Raw genomic sequence first — 23,558 nt, forward strand, 5'->3', positions numbered from 1 at the left:
GTGGCCACCTTGATATTACATCCGTCACAAATATGATTGATATTCGAAAAAATACGTGTTAGTTTATCCTTTGACATATGCACTACCTTGAACTGTATCAAGGAATGACGGGCACAGACAGAGGAGTTATTAACCAAATGAAAAATTTTACTCCATTGATTATCTGAAAATGACTCTTGAAATTCTGATTCCCAAGCACGTTTAATTTTATCATTAGATATCATTTGTCAGTTTAATAACCGTTTATAGATTATAGCGATCAAGCCTTTCTGAAATGGTTTAAGCTGAAAGAGAGCACCTGTCATATTAGGTGGATAAGCAGAAGGGTAATTTGGCAACAAACCACGTAAAAAATTCCTAATCTGTAAGTATCTAAAAAAGTGTACATTAGATAAATTATATTTATCCACTAACTGAGAAAAAGACATTAAACAGTCCCCTAAAAACAAATCTGAAAAAGTTATTATTCCCTTGGTTTTCCAAATTAAAAAGGCCTTATCCAAAATTGATGGTTTAGAAAAATTAATTGAGATGGATATTACTAAAAAGAATAAAATTATTTCACTCAAAAAATCTACCAAACTGAAACCAAGTTCTTAATGTATGTTTAATAATGGAATTAAAATCTTGTCTACTAATCTTAGAAAACAAAAAGGGACGAGGAGCTCCCAGTAAAGAGGCCAAAGAGTATCCTTTCACCGAGTTTTCCTCCAAATCCACCCATGAAGGACATTCATGTATATCTGAATTGTGAATCCAAAAAGTAATACAGGTGTCCCCCGCTTTTCGAACGTTCGCTTTACGAAACCTCACTGTTATGAAAGAACTACGTTAGTTCCCTGTCTTTGCTAACAGACGGTGTTTTCACTGTTACAAAAAAAGGCAGCGCGCAGAAAAAGCAGTGCGCAAAAAAAAATCAGCGCGCGATAAAAGGCAGTGCACCGCGCAGCCCAAGCAGCTGCTCTCCCCCGAATTCGGAACGGCATTGCTTAAACACGTGCCTGTGAGCATCCGTTCGCAAGATGAGATTTTCGCTGTAATGATAAATTACGACTTTAATTTTGAAAGGGTACGTCGGTTTAGGGCATACAGTATTTGCAAGATGGTTTTATCATGCAAGAACTGTATGACAGAAAAATGCACGAGGCTCAGCAGTCAAGCAAGCCTTCCACATCAGCCACAGCAGACGACCAACCTCGACCTTCGACATCGGGGCGGGCAGTCATAGAAGAAGATGACCTGCCTGCCCTGATGGAAACAGACGACACCTCAGTGTCCCACCACCCCAACCCCCAGGCCGCGGACAGATACTGATTCGTGGGGGATACAGTGGTAGCCGAGAGGCACACCCAACACATCTTTAAGAAAAAAGCCGAAACAAACATGCTAATTAATTAGGTGCGTCACCTCTGATCTGGGTCGACATTTACGTGTCGGGCAGCACCTAATTAATTAGTGTGTTTATTTCGGCTTTTTTCTTAAAGATGTGCTGTGTGCCTCCAGGCTACCACTGTACCCCTGCATGTTTCGCAGATCGGTATCGGTCAGCGGCCCGGAGGGTGGGGGCCACTGCACCACCCCAACCTCCGATGACTCAGTCTAACACACTATCATCAGTGTGCTCGGCAAGCTGTCTTCCCAATTCCCGTAAGTGATACTACACTGTACGTACATTATTTCTACTTTATATAGGCTGTGTATTTTTACGTGTTATTTGGTACGATTTGGCAGCTTCATAGCTTAAAGGTTACTGCAGAGCGCTTGCGCAGTGTTTTTGCTGAGAGCGCTTGCGTGAGATTTTCACTATGGAGAACAGTGCCGGCAATAATTGTGGAAAAGTATTTCTATTTTATATAGGCTGTGTATTTATCATATTATTCCTGCTTTTACTATATATTACTGTTATTTTTGGTTTTATGTGTTATTTGGCATGATTTGGTAGGTTATTTTTTGGGTCTGCGAACACTCACAAATTTTTCCCATATAAATAAATGGTAATTGCTTCTTCGCTTTATGACATTCCAGCTTACAAACCGTTTCATAGGAACGCTTTACCTTCAGATGGTGGGGGAAACCTGTATATCGAATATTAATTGCCCACTAGTACATTCTAAAATTTGGCAAAGCCACACCACCATCCTTTTCAAAATTTCTGCAATAAGGGTTTACTCAATCTGGGATTTTTATTGTTCCAAATATAAGATAAGATTATAGAATCTATTCTGTCAAAGAACTTTTTAAGAACAATGGAAGGAACTGCTTGAAATATATATAAGAATTTTGGTAAAACTATCATTTTAATAGCATTAATTTGACCTATTAATGATAATGTCATAGGCGACCATTTAGAAAGCATTTCTTTGGTGTAATCAATTAATGGAAAAATATATATGTATAGAGGTCCTTACAATTTTTAGTAATTTTAATACCAAGATAGGTAAAGTAATTTTTAGCAATACTAAAAGGTACTTGATGATTTGGATTTGAGTAATTATTAATAGGAAATAACTCACTTTTATGTAATTTTAATTTATACCCAGAAAAACTACTGAATTCAGAAAATATAGATAACATAGAAAGAATAGATTTCCTAGGATCTGAAATATAAGCTAACAGGTCATCTGCATATAACGAAACCTTGTGTATTTTGTCCCCTCTCTTAATACCCTGAACAGTACTAGAATCTCTAAGAGCAATAGCAAGGGGTTCTTAGGCCAAGTTATAATAAAGGGCTAAGAGGATATCCCTGCCAAGTACCCCTGTATAATCTAAAATAGGGAGATTTTTGACTATTAGTTATAACCGCAGCCATAGGAACATAATAGATCAATTTAATCCAGGAAAGAAATCCTGGGCCAAGATTAAATCTTTCCAAAACCTCAAATAAGTAAGACCACTCCACCCTATCAAAGGCTTTCTCTGCATCAAGAGAAACAACACATTCAGATTCTTTAGATGGAGAAGAATGAATAATATTTAATAATCTTCGAATGTTAAAATGTGAATATCTATTTTTAATAAATCCAATTTGGTCATTGGAAATAACAGTAGGTAAAATACTCTCAAGCCTATTTGCCAAGATCTTAGAAAGAATTTTAAAATCCACATTCAATAGAGAGATTGGTCTATAAGAAGCTCATTCAAATAAATCTTTTATCTTTTTTAGGAATTAAAGAGATTGAAGCTTCATAAAAAGTTTTCGGGAGAGTCCCAGAGGAGTGAAAATTTGACATAAATGAGGTGTAAGTGTATCAGTAAAAGTCTTATAAAATTCCACTGTATATCCATCCTGTCCCAGAGCCTCAGCTGATTGGAGAGAGGATATAACCCTTGCTATTTCCTCTTGTTTAATAGGTGCATCTAATGTATTCATATCTTGAATAGAAATTTAAGGTATATTTAATTTTTGCAAAAAACTATTCATAAAAGTAATATTGTCTGAAAATTCAGGTTTATAAAGATTAGAGTAGAAGTCTATAAATATCTTATTGATTTCATAAGGATCTACCATTTCAGTTCTATATATATTAATGACTTAGATGAGGGAATTAAATGCAGCATCTCCAATTTTGTGGATGACACGAAGCTGGGTGGCAGTGTTATCTGTGAGGAGGATGCTAAGAGGATGCAGGGTGACTTGGATAGGTTGGGTGAGTGGGCAAATTCATGGCAATTTAATGTGGATAAATGTGAGGTTATCCACTTTGGTGGCAAAAACAGGAAAACTGATTATTATCTGAATGGTGGCCAATTAGGAAAAGGAGAGGTGCAACGAGACCTGGGTGTCATTATACACCAGTCATTGAAAATGGGCATGCAGGTACAGCAGGCAGTGAAAAAGGTGAATGGTATGCTGGCATTCATAGCAAGAGGATTTGAGTACAGGAGCAGGGAGGTGCTACTGCAGCTGTACAAGGCCTTGGTGAGACCACACCTGGAGTATTGTGTGCAGTTTTGATCCCCCAATCTGAGGAAAGACATCCTTGCCATAGAGGGAGTACAAAGAAGGTTCATCAGATTGATTCCTGGGATGGCAGGACTTTCATATGATGAAAAGCTGGATCCACTAGGCTTATACTCATTGGAATTTAGAAGATTGAGGGGGGGATCTTATTGAATAGTATAAAATCCTAAAGAGATTGGACAGGCTAGATGCAGGAAGATTGTTCCTGATGTTGGGGAAGTCCAGAACGAGGGGTCACAGCTTGAGGATAAAGGGGAAGCCTTTTAGGACCAAGATTAGGAAAAACTTCTTCACACAGAGAGTGGTGAATCTGTGGAATTCTCTGCCACAGAGAACAGTTGAGGCCAGTTCATTGGCTATATTTAAGAGGGAGTTAGATATGGCCCTTGTGGCTAAAGGGATCAGGGGGTATGGAGGAAAGGCTGGTACAGGCTTCTGAGTTGAATGATCAGCCATGATCATAATGGCGGTGCAGGCTCGAAGGGCCGAATGGCCTACTCCTGCACCTATTTTCTATGTTTCTATGTCTATCAGGTCTTCGTATTTTCAGGGTCTATCTTCTAGCCGTACTGTATTTGCTTTTAACTGACCAGCTAATAATTTGCCTGACTTGTCTCCATGTATATAAAAAGAAGTGTGGTTAACTCCTAGGATGTTCCTGTAGCCTACTAGCATAATGGAGGAAGTGCTTACAATGAGACTACGTGCTCAGCTGTGCTGAAAACAACCACTGCTTTCTCTGTAGCATTACCTCCTTCATAATCACACTGTCCTTGCCATCCTGCCCACACTGACCAAGAAGGTTGTCAGCTCAAGTTCCACTTCGAGACTTAAGCAAATCGTGTGGTAAACCTGTATTGCAGTAGTCTTAAAAAAAGCATCTGTCACTGGTGGTTGTTAAAATGCTCACTGTGAAACAAATCAGGCCAATTTCTCCCTCAGTGAAACACATAGGATGTATAAATCCTTTTTTTTGGCACAGACCAAACTCCGTTGTGGTATTATTCATCCTGGAGAATATTAAGTAATATTCAGCCAATTCCTATTTTAATTATCATTCTGGAATTGCTGTTCTGATAAAGAATAACCAGATCAAGAGTTTCAAATGAAAGTTAACAGACTAGTTGCTAAAGAAGGCGATTATAGACTCAAGTTTACGTGGCTCCCAAATAAATTAGAAAATAAATGAATGCCTTGAACAATGCTCAAACAATGCAGAATAGTGTATTTACATTTCTGTGCAAAACAAGGTCAAAGTTGGCTAAACGTCACCTATCCTACAAGTTTTATCCTTAAATTATGAAACATGTGGAAATTTAATTGCAAAACTAAGAGGTGCTCTGTGGCTGTCCAGGTCAATATAACAATACCTGAAAATATTGTCCTGGTCAGCATTCTTCTCTCAACCAGCACCTGTTAAACATCTTCAGGTATTATTATATTCACTTACAGACTGATAAACCTACTGATTCCCACGGCTGCCTTAACTATACCTCTCCCCACCCTGTCTCCAGTAAAACTACCAATCCATTTTCTCTGTTCCTTCATCTTGGCTGCATCTATTCCCATGATGAGGCTTTCCTTTCCAGGACTTCAGAGATATCAGCTTTCCTCAAAGAACGGGTTTCTCTTCCTCCACCATGGATGTTGCCATCACCAGAATGCTCTTCATTTCATGGACATGCACACTCACCCCATCTTCCTGCCTCCTTAACAGAGAGAGAGTTCTTCTTGTCCTCACCTACTACCCCAAGAGCCTCCGCATCCAACACTTCACTCTCACAACTTCCACCATCTTTTTTTAAAATTTTAAATAGCTTTATTAAAAAAAACACAAAAGTAAGTAAAGCAATACTAAATTGTCAGAAGCAGGATTTAAAAAAAATCAGATTGGCCCAGCAATAGTGTTTGGAACAAATTCAAACAAATGCTTCCTTTTGTTGTACATATCCTAGGAAAACATAGCACTGGTCCTTTCATCCTAGAGGTTGTGATTAAAAACACAAAATGCTGAATTCTGAGGGAGGTAAAATGCTGAATCAAAAGAAGATTTGCAGGTGAATTCCAGTGGAAAGTCCTCAGTCTGTAATATTGCTCCTTTTTTTCATTTTCCATAGATGCTGTCAGCCCACACACCTTTAGAATGTCGGGGCGGGGGGTGGGGGGGAGAACCGGAGCACCCGGCAGAAACCCATCAACTTCCACCATCTTCAATGGGATCTTACGGGATCTTACCAGCAAGCACATCTTTACCTCTCTCTCACTCTCCACTTTCAACAGGGAGTGCTTCCTCCGTGATTCTTGTTCATTCATCCCTCACCACTGATCTTCTTCCTGGCACACACCCCTGCAAGTGCCAGAAATGCTCCACCTGCCCATTTACCCCCTCTCTTATCTCCCTGCAGGGCTCCAAGCATTCCCTACAAGTGAGGCAACACTTCACCTGTGAATCTGTTGAGGTCACCTATTGTATCTGGTGCTTCGATGTGGCCTCCTCTACAATGGTGAGACCTGATGTAAATTGGGGGCGGGGGGCTGCTCTGTCAAGCACCTCCACTCCATCCCCCAAAACGGAATTTCCTGGTAGCCAACCACTTGAATTCCTATCCTTTTTCGCATGTCGATCCATGGCCTCCTCTTGTGCCATGATGAGGCCACTCTCAGGGTGAAAAAGCAACACTTCATATTCTGTCCAGGTAGCCTTCAACCTGATGGCATGAACATCAATTTTTTCTGGTAATTTTTCTTTCTTTTCCCTTTCTTCTTCCCCTTTCTTCTATTCCCCACTCTGGCCTCTTACCTCTTCTCCTCACCTGCCTATCACCTCCCCTGGTGTCCCTCCTTCTTCCCTTTCTCCCAGGGTCTACTCTCCTCTCCTATCCTATCATATTCCTTCACCTCCAGTCCTTTACCTTTCCCACCCACCTAGCTTCACCTATCACCTTCTAGCTTGTCCTCCTTCCGCCCCACCCCCCCCAAATCTTTACTCGGCTGTCTTCCCCCTTCCTTTCCGGTCCTGATGAAGTCTTGGCCCAAAACGTTGACTGTTTATTCATTTCTATAGATGCTGCCTGACCTGCTGAGCTCCTCCAGCATTTTGTGTGAGTTGCTCTGTCACAAGATATTAGCATGTCCATTTCAGTTTATGGATTTTTTTATTTTCGAATTTTCTGCCTTATTTAACATCAAATAGAGCTTGAAAGGTTAAGTGGTCTCCTTCTATGTGGTGAAATTTTAAAGACAACTGTGATTCATCTCAAAGACTTGAGGATTGTGATTGTGTACTGCGAGCATGACAAGAAGTAGTTTTTGTACTTTGTGAAAGAAAGAATATAAAGTATTCAGATATCTTTGTCGTAATAAAATTAGTGGCATTATTTACTAATAGTCTTAGTCTATATCAGATTAAAAAAGGTAATTAAAAGAACAAATAGACAGACTTTCAGCTGACTTTGAAGGATTATTTGTGGAAGTTTGTTTTACAAAAACAATGCATAGACTCTTGCTGGAGGTTAATGGTGTTCAGAAGAACAAGAATTGGGAAATCACTGACTCAATCAGTTCCCGAGATGCCTCCAAGTTAAGGGCTAAGCAAAAGCAAGAGCTGGAGAGAATCAATTTTTTGCGCCTGTCAGCTCAATCTAGACTGTCAGAAAGGGAATTGTCTCAGAGGTTCTGAAACAGAACAGTTAGCTAATGAATGTGGAAAGTCTGGAAAATAGCTGAATCATTTGTAAATCACAAAGCAAAATTCCGAGGATAAGCAATGCTATCTTCCAGATTCCATGGAGCAGAGAAGAAAATTCGTTCAGTCATCTCATGAGAACATACAATATAGGACAGTATTGTACAATACAGGCCCTTCAGCCCATGATGTTCTGCTGACCTTTTAACCTATTCAATCTAAGCCTTCTCTCCCACATTGCCTCCATTTTTCTTACATCCACGTGCCTATCAAATAGTCTCCTAAATGTCCCTAATCTATCTGCCACTACCACCACCTCTGACAGGACATTCCATGCACTTACCACTCTCTGTGCAAAAAACCTACCTCTGACATCTCCCCTATACCTTCCTCCAAACACCTTAAATTATGCCCCCTTGTAATAGCCATTTTCATCCTGGGAAGAAGTTTCTGGATGTCCACTTTATCTATGCCTTTTATCATCTTGTACACCTCTCATCTTCCTTCGCTCCAAAGAGAAAAGCCCTGGCTCGCTCAAACTATCCTCATAAGACGTGTTCTCCAGTCCAGGCAGGATCCTGGTAAATCTCCTCTGCACCCTGCCTAAAGTTTCCAGATCCTTCCTATTGTGAGGCAACCAGAAATGAACTCAATATTCCAAGTGTGATCTGACTGGAGTTTTAAAGAGCTGCAATATTACCTCATGGTGTTTGAACTCAATCCCTTGACTAATGAAGGTAACACACCCTATTAAGCTGTGCAGCAACTTTGAGGGATCTATGGATGTGGACCCCAAGATCCCTCTGTTCTTCCACACTGATAAGAATCCTGCCATTAACCCTGTATTCTGTCTTCAACTTTGACCTTCCAAAGTGTGTCACTTCACACTTCTCCGGATTGAACTCCATCTGCCACTTCCCAGCCCAGCTCTGCATCCTATCAATGTCCTGTTGTAACCCACGACAACCTTCTACACTCTCCACAACACCACCAACCTTTATGTCACCTGCAAATTTACTAACCCACCATTCCACTTCCTTACAAAGAGCAGGGGTCCCAGAACAGATCCCTGCAGAACATCTTCCTCCCTCCCTGTCCCTTTTGAAATATCTAAACCTGGAACACTCAACAGCCATTCCTGCCCTTCTGACAGCCAGGTCTCTGTTCCATATACTGACCAATGCTCTAAGCTAATCACACTTGTTCTTATACTTCTTGCATTAAGACAGACACACTACAACCCATCCCACTGACTGCAATTATGCCCTACCCACTGGCCAGCCTTTCTCAAGATCTCTCTATAGGCTACATCTACTTTTGGTGTAAGATGTCGTGTGTAGAGCTGAAATATAACTCAATTAGTTTACTGTTATTTATGTGCACAATTTGCATAAAATTACAGGAAAATGAATGTATAGTAACACATTCTGAAATGTATTAAACTCACGTAAAGCTAGTTTTCAGCTGGATCCTGGTTTAGAAAAGTAATGAGTGGCGGAAACTTGAAATAAGAACAGATAGTTGCAAATGCACAGCAGTTCAGGCACCATTATGGGAGAGAAAAACACATTAGTGGCCTTTCATTAGAACAGATAAACATTGAGAAATGTATTAGATATTAATCAAACATAGAGGTAGTGAGAAGGAGAAAATGTATTATAAAGAGGAAATAAAAGATTGAATACAATGCTGTTAGCAACATAGAGGGAGCCTGTGAATGACCACAGGGGAAAATAAATAGTCAGTCTAGAGATGATTCCTGGTCCTACTCTTCCAAGTAATAGAGCTATTATATACCCAAGAAATGGGATTATTATATAAACATGTTGAACTCATTGTTGATCACAGTGGTTTGTGACAGCTAAGCATATCACACTGATTTTATTTTAAATTTCATTGGATGGGGTCTCTGGACAACTTTTGCCAGATGTTTCATCATTGGCATTCCTTGAAGCCAGAGTTAGGACTGAATTTGCTGACGATACAACCATTGTTGGTAGAATCTCAGGTGATGACGAGAGGGTGTACAGGAGTGAGATGTACCAACTAGTGGAATGGTACCACAGCAACAACCTGGCACTCAATGTCCTATGAGGCAATCCTCATAGAGGGATCAGAAGTGAAGAGAGTGAGCAGCTTCAAGTTCTGGGTGTCAAGGTCTCTGAGGATCTAACCTGGTCCCAACATATCGATGTAGTCATAAAGAAGGCAAGGCAGTGGCTATACTTTATTAGGAGTGTGAAGCGATTTGGTATGTCAAAAATACACTCAAAAACTTCTATAGTTGTACCATGGACAGCATTCTGACAGGCTGCATCATGTCTGGTATGGAGGGGCTACTGCACAGGACCGAAAGAAGCTGCAGAAGGTTGTAAGTCTAGTCAGCTCCATCTTGGGCACTAGCCTACAAAGTACCTAGGACATCTTTAGAGACCGGTGTCTCAGAAAGGCAGCATCCATTATTAAAGACCTCCAGCACCCAGGTCATGCCTTTTTCTCACTGTTAGCATCAGGTAGGAGATACAGAAGCCTGAAGGCACACACTCAGCGATTCAGGAACAGCTTCTTCCCCTCTGCCATCCAATTCCTATATGGACTTTGAAGCTTTGCACACTACCTCACTTGTTTTTTAATATACAGCATTTCAGTTTTTGCACATTTTTTAATAATCTATTTCATATATGTAATTTATTGGTATTCATATATGCTTTTGGCAACTGAGAAGGAGGTTGAATCATTCGGACAGAGATGGCGCTCAGTACTCGGTGTCAGGGAGCAGATCAGAGCTTGAAGTTTTCGGATGACTCAGAGTCGGATTGTGGTCGGCATGGCAGGGAGAGTTTTTCTTCTTTCTCCCGTCTGTGTGAGATGTAGGACATTTGAAAAACTTTGAACTTTACTGTGCTCATGGACTTCTTCATCAAGTTATGGCATTGTTGCACTGTTTGTAACTATATGTAATAATTATGTGGTTTTGTCAGTTTTTTTCAGTCTTGGTCTGTCCTGTGTTTTGTGATATCACACCGGAGGAAATAATGGATCATTTCTTAATGCATGCATTACTAAATGACAATAAAAGAGGATTACGTGTCTTCATAATTTAATCTAATCTATTTATTATTGTTTTGTTTTATTTTCTTTTCTCTCTGCTAGATTATGTATTGCATTGAACTGCTGCTGCTAAGTTAACGAATTTCCTGTCACATGCCAGTGATAATAAACCTGATTCTGATTCTGAGTATATGTTATTTAATTTGAGGTTGCAAGCAAGATTTAAACCACAAAATTGCACTGCAATAGATAGCTTGACCTTCAACTGCATCATCAGCACTTTACCATCAATATCCTGGGATTACCATTGACCAAAGACTCAAGTGGATCAGTTGCATAAAAGTAATGACTTCTGTGGTAGCTGGATACTAGAAACACATAACTCACTTTGTGTCATAAGGGTGAGGCGGATGGGAACGGACCCAAATGCAAGATACAGACACTGAAGTACTAGGAACGGGACTTGACTAGAGTAGGGATGTGACAGGATACAGACAAGGAGCAGGGACAAGAACACAGACTTGGGCTAGGACATGGACTAGACAGGGAACCTGGACAAGGAACCATGAACTAGGAGCCTGGGTTTGGAAGAACAGGGCCAGGACTAGGAACCATGAACTAGGAGCCTGGGCTTAGGAAAACAGGACCAGGACTAGGAACTATGAACTAGGAGCCTGTGCTTGGACTCCGAGCCAGAGGCTGGACAAGGACCCAGAACCTGGGCCTTGCCTTGGGCTCGGACCCCAGCACTAGGCAAGGACATGACATGGCTACAGGACAGGATGTGGCTGGGGTCTTGGGTCTTGAGGCTTGGAATGTGGAGGCTGATAACTCGGAGGCTGGAGCTCAGAAACAGACTGGGAACTAGCTCGGTGGCTGACGGCCACTCAGCTGGCCTGGGAAATGGCCAAATCCATACGGCAAAGACAGATCCAACTACTGACAGCAAGGCTCCATGAAGCGATGGTTCCCCAACGCAGCCTAAAGATGGCAAGTGGCCGCTCTAGCCTTCCACCAGCAGGTTGCTCCCAGGGAATCTTGACAAGACAAACCAGCAGCCCACAGTTGTCCCCAAGGCTACTTATATTCCAAGCCCCAAGATGGGAATCAGGTGCTTATGATTAACCCAACTGAAACAAGGGACAGCTGGAAGACCCGGAGTCTTGAGTCCATGGACCAGACCATGAACCGGAATGTGGACTTCACGGACTGGACCATGACACTTTGTGGCTTGTGATCTTTTCATCGTCTACTAGTCACAGGTCAAAGGTGCAAGGCGATATTCTCCTCCTACTTGAAATTTGGCAATATCCAGGAGGAGACAGGAAGCAAAACAAAGATATCATTTCTTTTTACCGTGTCTATACTCTGGCCTTGGTATGTTCGGTCTAAGGATGTATTACAATGGTTATTAACCCACTGCCTACACCACCCAAAGTACTGAGAACAGTGGATGTGTCAGAACACATCTAGCTAAAAGTTATGCTTTAAGTTGTGCCTCATTCTAACTTGGACCTTTGTTGCTACTTCAAAGACCTGGAGCACTTAACATTAACCATCCTTAAAAACATCCTTTAAAACATTAGGAAAGCATGACAAAAGCTGAGTTACTCTTCCAAATGGGCAACATTGATAGAGAAAGAAACAGGGTGAACATATCAATCAGGTCAGTAACCTTTTATCAGAACGATAAATGCTGGCCTTGCCAGTGATATGCAAGTCCTGCAAATGGATTTTGAGTATTCTCTTTCAGTTTCTCCATTAGTTTCTCCCAAGCTATATTTAGATCGTCCTTTCTGCATATTTTCCTCTTATTTTCCTCATTATATTCAAATTAATTTCTCTGCCTTTTCTGCTACATCATTCTTCCTGAGGTTTAAACATAATATGCCCTTCATCTTTCTCAGCTCTGCCTTCCTACAAAAAAATCTCAGCTATTAAGTTTCAACCCGATGAACTCCTTAATCTTTGGACCAGAGTGGAAGTGAAGGACACTCCCATGAAGGACAGTCTTTCAGCTGGAACAATACTAAGATTAATGTCAGATAATCACCTTGGTTTATGTACACTCATCCTATTCTTGTTTAAACTACAACATTGGTGTGCACCATAAATGATGTTATTCTTGATACACACCTGTTATGAGCTTACTGTGTTTAGCCACATTTATTGGGAGCCATTTAGTTCTTGTTTAGTCATTCACCATTGCACAATCATGGCCTTTTTAAGAAGGTAAATATTCTATTTAATGTTTGGACTTCCTTATCATATCAAATTCATTAGGATGGTGTATAAAACAGTTCTGATCTCTGACTTCATTATAGGAAAAACTGAAGGCATTTTAAAAACAGCTGAGCACCTTCAACCTATACATGGTGATGAAGTGCTTTGAGGGGTTGGTGATGAAACATATCAACTCCTGCCTAAGAAGCAACTTGGATCATCTCCAATTTGCCTACTATTCTCACAGGTCAACAGTGAATGCCATTTCACTGGCTCTTCATTCAACCCTGGAATATCTGAACAGCAAAGATGCATAGAACATTAGGATGTTCTTCATTGACTACAATTTGGCATTCAATGCCATCATCCCATCAAAACTAATCAATAAGCTTCAAATCCTCCTTCTGCAACTGGATCCTCGATTTCCTCACTTGCAGACCCCAGCCAGTTTGATTTGACATCATCTCCTCCACAATCTTATCAGCACAGTTGCACTACAAGGCTGTATGGAGAGTATATTGACTGGCTGAATCACAGCCTGGCATGGAAGCACCAATCTCCTTGAAAGGAAAAGCCTAGAAAAAGCAGTGGATACAGCCCAGACCATGGGTAAAGCACTCCCCACCATGGAGTATATTTACATGGAGCACTGTCGCAGGAAAGTAGCATCCATCATCAACAGCCCCCACCATCCAGGCCATGCTCTCCTCTCACTGCTGCCACCTGGAAGGGGGTAGAGGGACTCAGGACTCACATCACCTGATCCAGGAACGGCCATTACGCATCAACCTCAGGCTCTTGACTGATGGGGATAACTTCTCTCACCCCATCACTGAACTGTTTCCACAAACTTTGGACTCACTTTGAAAGATTTTTTATCTCACGTTCTTGATATTTACTGCTTTTTTAATTTATTATCATTTTTTTCCTTTCTTTTTGTATTTGCAGAGTCTGTTGTCTTTTGCATATTGGTTGTTTGTCCTGTTGGGTGGGGTCTTTCATTGATTCTATTGTTTTCCTTGTATTTACTGTAATTGCAGGAAAATGAATCACAGTGTTGTATGTGGTGACAAATATGCACTTTGATAATAAATTTATTTTGAATTTTGAATGATAAGAGTAAATACATTATAAGTTGTATTAAGGCAAATTACTTGTCATAATTACGACTGGTTCTCACATTTATATAGCATCATGAATTCACACAGTACAAAAACTAGCTCTTTGACTTACATTGTCTATCACAGCCTTTAAGAATTTAACTATACAAATCCCCTCTCAGAGCCAGTAACCTTCTATGCCATGGTGTCGTGGAATACATTTAAATTCTTCTTAAATGTTGTGAGAGCCCACCATCATTTGGATGAAGAAAGGTTTCTCAGAATCCCTCTAAACATCCTTCCTCATATGGTTGTAGGTAACTCTATCAAAGAGAAATGTTTGTCACCATCTACCCTAGCAAATCCCCTCATAGATTTGTATATATCGGTAAAGTCTTCCTTGAGCCTTCTCCACTCCAAGAAAACACATTGTCTATTTTCTCCTCATAACTGTCAGACACCAGCAGAATGCTCTCTGCACCTTCTCCTGAGTAATCACGTTCCTTCAGTGTGATTCAAAATAATCCAGACTAAATCCCTGAAAACAGATGTTGAGATTGTACTGATTTCCTCCCTCACACGTTCTTCCACCCCACCCCCCCCATGGAACAGATCAGACAAACACTCAGAAGTTGATGTAAATGGACAGCCATGTAGGTCATTCCAACAGTCAAGTTGGCACTGACGGGGATGCAGCCACACAGTTTAACCACACAAGTGTCAAGGTCTGCAAATATGGTTTCAAATGCCACATTGTAACAACTGTGCTACTTGTTTTAGACATTTCTCGTGCTGCCACAGTTCCATGAGAGTATAAGACACAGGGGCAGTATTAACTATTCAGCTGATCAAATCTGCTTTACCATTCTACCGTGGCTGATTTATTATCTCTGTCAACCCCGTTCTCCAGCCTTCTCCCCATAACCTTTGACATCCATACTAATCATATCAACCTCTGCTTTAAATTTCTATTATTCACCTGCCACCAATCTCTATGAATCAGTTTGATACACACTCAACATTCATATGCTCCTCTGCACACCAACACACTTAATAATATTAGTACAAGTGAAACTCTGATTGCCAATCTGAAAACACATCATTTACCTTAACTTTGTTTTGTCCAGTAACGTATTACGCGAGACAATCAAATGCCCACTCGATATCTAAATACATCACATCTGTTGGTGTCCCTGTACCCAATATACTAATCTCAAAAAACTCAAGTAAAACTTGTCAAATACAAACTCACAGAAGTTACTGTTTTCATTGTCTTGCTGTTCAAGTGATGATAATAGGTTAATTATGCTGTTGAAGCCTTGGAAAGTTGCAAGAACGCACCTTGGTAACTGCAGTCAATGCTGGGCTTGTACAAAGAAAACAAATGCCTTAATATGGCAGGTGGAAAACCAAACAAATGAATGCTCTGCTCCAGATGTTGTTTTGTTTTATTTTATTTGCATTGCATTAATCTGCACAAGCGGAGTGAGGTGCATCACTCTTCCTGACGGGGAACAGCTATGGGGAGTCAAGAGAGGAATTCTTACTGAATGTGAAAACCCATTTTGCTGCAGTTTTATTTGACTGGTCCAGTTAACTTTTGGGACAGTGGTGCCCCTTATGATGCTAATAGTTGGTAATATAGCAATACTAATGCTATTGGGCTGTTGATAGTAATTGGACTCTCTCTCTCTAGCTGCAGTGATCATTGTCAGGCAATTATAAAAGCACAAATGTCATTGCTGTACATCAGCTCTGGTGTGTGTGCATAGTCCAGATAGTCTTGCATAAGGACACATACTGTCTCATCAAGCAAGTAATTTGCGTGGAGTTAAATGTTGTGCATTTGTCAGTAAACATCTTTTTTACCTTGGAAGTTAGTTAATGAAGCAGCTGAAGTTGATTTGGTCTCCTCAACTTAACTTGCAATGTCTGCTGTTATGATTGCATTCTGACTACACAGTTACCTATATTTTAGACAAAGTTATAATAAGTTCTACACTGAAACACAACTGAGCATTAATTGTAAGTGCTCTTGATGGTATTGTCAGTGAGCCTGTCCATTACTTGGTTGGACTGATGGACTATTAATTATTTAGATTGATGGTATCATTTTGTGGACAGATTTTTTAAGAACTCTGTAGGGTAAATGTCAGTTTTGTTGCTGTATTGGAACAAAATGCTAAATGTGGTGTTTGGTCTCAGCAGAAGAGTTCAGCACCATTCATACTTAGTGTTGTCCATATCCTTTACTAGTATCTAGTAGGCACAGCTATTTCTCCATACCACATAGAATTAATTAAATTGGCAGACAATTGCCTAACAAATCTGCAGACAATGGTTACAAATACTTGCCATTGGTATTGGCACACTTAACTCTAGCATCCCAGACACACACACAAAATGCTGGAGGAGCTCAGCAGGCCAGGCTGCATCTATGGAAAAAGACTAAACAGTTGACATTTCATCTCACAGTCTTAATGAAGGGTCTGGGCCTGAAATGTTGACTGTTTACTCTTTTCCATAGATATAGTCTGGCCTGCTGAGTTCCTCCAGCATCTTGTGTGCTGCTTTGGATCTCCAGTATCTGCAGATTTTCTCATGTTTCTGGCATCCCCAAGACTGGTGATGTTCATGTACTCCTTCCTGTTGCTGTTTAACCATCCATCATCATTCATGACAAGGGCTAATTACAAGAAAGATGTTTTATTTTAACCACAAAAGTGGCTGAGTTTTATTCCAATACATAAAGGCATAAATGCTAAAACTTATTCACAGCCTAGTTTCTATTCAGAATTGCACAAACCCTCTTCATTTCAAAAGCAGAGAGCTTTCACATGTTTGACAGCACTTACTTGAAACCATCTTACAGCCCTCACCAGACATGGAGACTTGGTAACAGTCTGACGTTTTGATCAATGTAGCTTTTAATCAATGATTTTAAAACAGTCTTTACAAATTTAACTGAATTGATTAGAAAAATCAAATTTAACAGTGATTGTATGCCTTCTCAGGATTAATCTGATGTGTTTCACTACTTTGGAAATGACAATCTTTCATTTGCATTGTTGCCAGGAGCATTATTGTTTGAAATGTGATCAAGTGTTTGCTTTGCTTAGACGCAAAGAGGATGTACAGCCCAAAGGACAAGCAAATTTCATGCCTCTCTGTGATAGCTTTGGAAGCCTTTCTGGATCAAGAGAACTGCAGCAAATCAACAAAAGTGTTGATGTTATAATCCTAAATAAATTCCTAGCTTGTTTTGATTATTGGCATACAATATGCATTCTACACAAACATCAGGAAACTTTTCTTTGATGTTCATTGTCTCTCCCAACATCGACTCATGAAATCTCCAATAATTGCTGTTTCAGCATTTATCGAACGGCAGAAATCTAACTCAGACAGCCCATAAAAACCATGGATTTAAAAAGAGGATAGAGACAGGGTGCTCTGGAGTGAAGAACTCATTGTTTGATGCACCTGAGAATTTCAATTATCTACAAAGCATATGGTAAAATGAGGTAGTCTATTCTCAACTGGTCTTAGGGAATACAACTACAGCAAGACTCTATAAGAACTTTACATTATTTGGGATGAAGCAAGCTGCTTATTTGTTAGCCTATAAATAACTCAAAACTTGCACCCATTCCAACACCTGAACTTTGGCTTCAATTTACTACAATTTAAGCTGATTATTTTCTTTTATACTATCATTTCCTCAAGTCTCTTATGAATGTAGCCAAGAAAGTGGTGGTAAATTCTAACAGGCTTCAAACACACACACATACTAACAATACCCCTGACCTCTTTACAGCTTCCCATTCAAAGGTTAGGTCAGAAAGCCAGAAGTTGGATTTGGTAGTCAGAGGCTATTTGAGATAAACACCATTGGGGGAAATTTAATAGGTAGTGGGGGCTTATCCCCACTACCTCCCCTGACTATGACAACCTTAAGGAACCAGGAGCCTGATGGTTGAAAAGTGATAATTGTTCCAGAACCTGATGGTACGGAACCTAAGATGCCTGTACCTCCTTCTTGATGGCAGCAGCAAGAAGAGAACATGTGGTGGTGGTGGTTGGCAGTCGGTCCTTCTGTTTCCTTAGATACCCAACAAGCAACAGAAAAGGAAGAATTTTTTCACCATAAAAGAAATTATTCTGGGTACCATTCACTTTTCAATTGCTCAGTGGAAGAAAGTCAAGCTATAGTGAGGAGGGAAGCAGAGGAAATAAATACCTCCCTTCTCTTTCTGTAGCTGCAGTTTACACTGCTCTGTTACCTCTGCTCAACCTCCAGTCCCGATGCACTTTGAGGGGGAGCTTGCAGACCCAGCTTGTGCAGTGACATGGTAGAACTGCTACAATGGAACCAACCAGCTACTAACCTGTAAGTGCATGATGATTACTTTGCCAGCACAGGTGGGATTGTTTCTCTCACTGATGAACACATTCAGCTGCTTGAAGCCAATGAACAACTTTCACCGGAGTGTGAAATGCTAATAGAACCTGCAGCTGTGCAGAACTCTTCAATTCTATCAACTTCATTAATAATTTTCACCCCATCCTCTAATTCATTTGGACTGTTTCCAAGAACTATCTCTCCCCTTTTCTGGATCTCTCTGGCTCCATCTCTGGAGACAAACAATTCAGGGGGAAAAAAGGTCTCCATTTTACTGCACACGTCAGATCTGGGTTGCTCACTGAATGAAATTATGATCTGCCTGCAATAATAATAAATTATGGAAGGGGAAGCCTTCAGATTACAAAAATAATAAACAGACTGCTGGAGGAACTTAGTATTGGGAAGAGATGGGGAAGGAATGATTGATATTTTGGGATGAGATACTGCATCAGGATCAGGAGTGAGAGAGGAAAGACAGCCAGCACAAAACTGAAGGGGAGTGTGTGAGATAGGGACCAGGAAGTGACCGGTAGACCGAGGAGGAACAGAAGGATGGTGGGGAGATGGAGCCAGATAGGGAGGGGTGGAGTTGGGAGATAGAGACAGGTAGATGAAAGGTGAAAGTAGACAAAGAAAACAAGGGCCACACTTAGCCACACACACAAAATGCTGGTGGAACGCAGCAGGCCAGACAGCATCCACAGGAAGAAGCACAGTCGACATTTCAGGCTGAGACCCTTTGTCAGGACTAACTGAAAGAAGAGATAGTAAGAGATTTGAAAGTGCGAGGGCGATGGGGAGATCCAAAATGATAGGAGAGGACAGGAGGGGGAGGGATAGAGCTAAGAACTGGAAAGTTGATTGGCAAAAGGGATACAAGGGTGGAGAAGGGAGAGGATCATGGGACAGGAAGCCTAGGGAGAAAGAAAAGGGGAGAGGAGCACTAGAGGAAGATGGAGAGCAGGCAAGGAGTTATTGTGAGAGGAGGAAGAGAGAGAAAAAAAGGAAAAAAATTTAAAAAAGGGGTGGGGTAAGAACGGGAGGAGGGGTATTAACAGAAGTTAGAGAAGTCAATGTTCATGTCATCAGGTTGGAGGCCACCCAGACAGAATATAAGGTGTTGTTCCTCCAACCTGAGTGTGGCTTCATCTTGACAGTAGAGCTAGGCCATGGATAGACATATCAGAATGGGAATGGGATGTAGAATTAAAATGTGTGGCTACTGAAGGATAATAAGCAGGAACACAAAGAGTTAACAGTTCTGGAATCTAAAAGGTAAGGGAAGTGATAATGGGAACCACATGAGAGAGATGAAGGGTAGATGGAACCAGATGGGGGAGATCTCATAGATAAAGTGCATTCAGGTTTATCCCTGGCAGTGCATTGGGTTAACAAGACACTCAAGACTACCTAAACAGAATGGGCAAGGAGACTATGCTCTACAATCCTCATTGCCTAACATTTAAAACTTATCTGCTATCTATTGTATAACAGTAACTCTGCCAGATTTGGAGGAACGGGAAGGCATCTCATATGTATCAGGCCAATGGCTATTGTTGTCACACTTTCAGCTGGGTGAGTAACAGGGCAGCCTTGGACCTTGAGAAAGCCATTCCAGCACCTCATCACCATTGTGTTGGGTTATCTCCCAAACTGTGCAGCTTTTTAAAGACTCTTCAAATCACTACATCCATGCTGTCAACCTCCCTTCTCCTCACTAGTATCTGATGTCATTCTCATAATCAGAGCTATAAAGCATGGAAATAGGCCATTGGGCCCAAATGCATCCATGGCAACCAGTGTGTCTTCCTGAGCTAGCTCCATTTGCCTGCATCGAGCCCACCTTTCCTATTCCTGTATCTGTCCAAACATCTTATAAATTTTATAATTTTACCTACCTCAACCACTTCTTCTTGCAACTAGTTCCACATACACATAGTTCCACCCTCTGCTTCAAATCTTTTCCCCTCTCACTCTAAGCCTATGTCCTCTGGTTTTAGACTCTACTACCTGGTAAAAAAAACTGTAGTCATCCATCTTATCTCCATCCTTCATGATGTTATAAATCTCTACAGGGCACCCCTCAGCCTCATTTACTCCAAGGAAAATAGTCCCAATCTATCCAGTGTGTCCTCATAAGACAAGGCCTTCGGTCTGAGAATACATTTGTAAATCTTTTTTGCACCCTCTAGCTTAATCACACCCTTTATTATTGGCAACCAGAACTGCACACAATGCCGTATTTGATGAAAGCAAGTCATCTTCTCTACCTTGTCCACCTGTGTCATCTCTTACAGAGAACCAGATTCTTGTACCACTAGGTGTCTCTGTTCTACAACACTTCCCGGCATCTGTCGTTCACTGCATTGATCTTGCCCTGGCTTAACTTCCCAATATGGATCAATTCACTCTTGGCCTACTTCCAGTTGATTTAGATCCTGTTGTAACCTTAGACAACCTTGTTTATTGTCCACTAACTACAAATTTTGGTATCACCCACAAGCTTACTAATCATATTGCCTTTATTCTCATGCAAGTTATTAACAAATTACAGTGAATCTAACACTGATCCCTATGGTACATCACTGGTCACGTGCCTCCAAATGAGAAACAACCCTCTACTACCAGCCTCATTCTTTCCACCGAACCAATTTTTATCCAGTCAGCTAGCTAATCTTGGATCCCATGGGATCCAACCTTCCAATCCAGCCTACCATACATGCAGGACCACGTCAAAAACATCTATAAACTGCATGTAGGCAGTCTACCACCATGTGCTCCTCTTTTCAAAAGACTCAGTGAAGCACAACTCAAATTTGAGAAACATAACTTCTCACAAAGCCATGTTGACTATACCTAATCAATTCATGCTTTTTCAAATGCAGGTAGACCCTATTCCTCTGAATCCCCTCCAGTGCCTTGCCCACCATTGAAATTCGGCTCATCAATCTGAAATTCCCTAGCTTGTTCTTGCAGCTCTTTTTAAATCATGGTAAAACATTAACCACCCTCTAGTCTTCCGGTACCTTATGAAGGATACAAACTTTCTGCTAGGGCCCCAACAATTTCTACCCTGAATTCAAGGATCTTAGGATATACCTGGTCTTGACAGGAGATTTGGCTACCTTGATGTGCCTCAACACTGCCAACACATCTTCTTTTGTAATGTTGATGTATTTAGGACACCACTGTTCTTTTTCCGATATTCACTGTCTTATACGACCTCCCCCTGAAGACAGATGAAAAATATTCATTTAAGACCTTGCCTGTCTCCTGTAGCTCCACACATAGATGACCACACTTTTACAGGGGGACCCGTATTTTCTTCCTCATAGTTACCTTTTGCTCTTAATAAGCTTAGATAATCCCTTAGGGTTCTCCTATCTACCAAGGATTTTTCATGTCCCCTCTTTGTACCTCTCACTTCCTGTTTATGTGCACATACATACCTGATATTCCATTGTATTCAGATACACTTATGCCTGTAACTGCAGTGTGATATATCTCAGTTAATTTATTGGTGAAGTAATGGTACAAAAATGTCTTTACAACTTCTGCTAGGTGAAAGAGGAACATGATATTCAATGTACTTTTGAAAAGGCAGATCTACTTATACATTTACAAGTTCTTGCACTGATTGTTCTGTTTGGACATTATCTGGTTCAAAGACCATGTCCTCAGGGTTTACCAGCAGCCCACCTTGATGTCATTAGCTCTTCTCACTCAAAATGTTCATTAACTTGAGTGCAGGTTGTGGAGGTGACCAATTGCTTTGACCACGTTCTGGCTGCTCTCCTCTCCAGTATTTCTATGCAATGGCTGCCTTGACTGCAGCAACAGGTTCACCTTGAATTTTATCCATTGTGACGGCTGGCACTTGTGTTTTTCCAGGCCTGTGATCGGCACCCACTGCTTCAGCAACACTGCAAAATCCTTCTTCCCTTCAAAAATAAATACAGATTATTTCAGGCGAGGAACTTTTGTTTTACTTGTGACACTCGTCTTGAGGCAGGAAAATCATATGCTGACATAGAAAAGAACTTCTATCTTGGGACTTTGATGCATGAAGCCAAAATGCCTAATTGATCTAATTTATTCTTCATATTTCAGCAAGTCCAACAAAAATAAAAAGAGTGAGGGGAATGTGGCAGTGAGAATGGGGAATGTGGTAGCAGTGCAGTGGGGCGAAGAGAAGAACGTAGAGGACACATGAAATTGAGTGGGTAGAGCAGACAGAGGAAGGTCAGGGAGTACGGAAGGGGTGGCAGGCTCAGTGACATACACTTCAATGCACGCAGCCTCAAATCTAAGTCAAGCGAGTTCACAGTATGAACATTACTGAAGGGTAGCATTTGCAGCTTAACACTCCAAGGTAAGAAGTTTCAGATGTGGCAGAAGGGAATGCAAAATAGGAAGAGTGGTTCACAACTAATTAGAACATAATGGCAACATTTAGAGATGATATCCTTAAAGGATCTGCCCCAACAAGGGTACATGGATAGAACTCGGGTATAAGGGAGGGGTGATCATTTTGCCAGTTAATATAGGCCTCCTAACAGGAACAAATATTTAAGCAAATCAGAGAAAGGTGCAAATACTGTACATAGAGCAAAGAACTTTACAGCACATTACAGGCCCTTCGGCCCACAATGTTATGCCGACCATGTAACCTACTCTAGAGACCGCCTAGAATTTCCCTAGCACATAGCCCTCTATTTTTCCAAGCTCCACGCACCTATCAAAAAGGCTTGAAAAAGACCCTATTGTATCTGCTTCCACCACCGCTGCTGGCAGTGCATTCCACACACCTACCACTCTCTGTGTGAAAAACGTACCCCTGACATCCCCTCGGTACCTACTTCCAAGCACCTTAAAACTATGCCCCCTCATGCTAGCCATTTCAGCCCTGGGAAAAAGCCTCTGGCTATCCACACAATCAATGCCTCTCATCATCTTATACACCTCTATCAGGTCACCTCTCATCCTCTGTCATTCCAAGGAGAAAAGGCCAAGAACAACCTATTCTCATAAGGTACGCCTTCCAATCCAGGCAACATCCTTGTAAATCTCCTCTGCCCTCTCTCTATAGTATCCACATCCTTCCTGTAGTGAGGTGACCAGAACTGAACA

At 41.0% G+C, this 23,558-nt stretch overlaps 1 protein-coding gene across 4 annotated transcripts in view; it reads right to left on the reverse strand.

Annotated features, from left to right (window-relative positions):
* Positions 1-21,924: 21,924 nt before the first annotated feature.
* The window catches only part of dhodh (dihydroorotate dehydrogenase), a 106,790-nt gene continuing 105,156 nt past the window's right edge, over positions 21,925-23,558 (reverse strand). For all 4 annotated transcript variants that reach the window (XM_072279788.1, XM_072279790.1, XM_072279791.1 and 1 more), the window contains one exon: positions 21,925-22,369. In XM_072279788.1, coding sequence (XP_072135889.1) covers positions 22,237-22,369 — 133 coding nt within the window. In that variant the 3' untranslated portion in view covers positions 21,925-22,236. The remainder of the gene's footprint in view (positions 22,370-23,558) is intronic.

This window comes from Mobula birostris, chromosome 15, assembly GCF_030028105.1.
Source record: "Mobula birostris isolate sMobBir1 chromosome 15, sMobBir1.hap1, whole genome shotgun sequence".
Taxonomy (NCBI): domain Eukaryota; kingdom Metazoa; phylum Chordata; class Chondrichthyes; order Myliobatiformes; family Myliobatidae; genus Mobula; species Mobula birostris.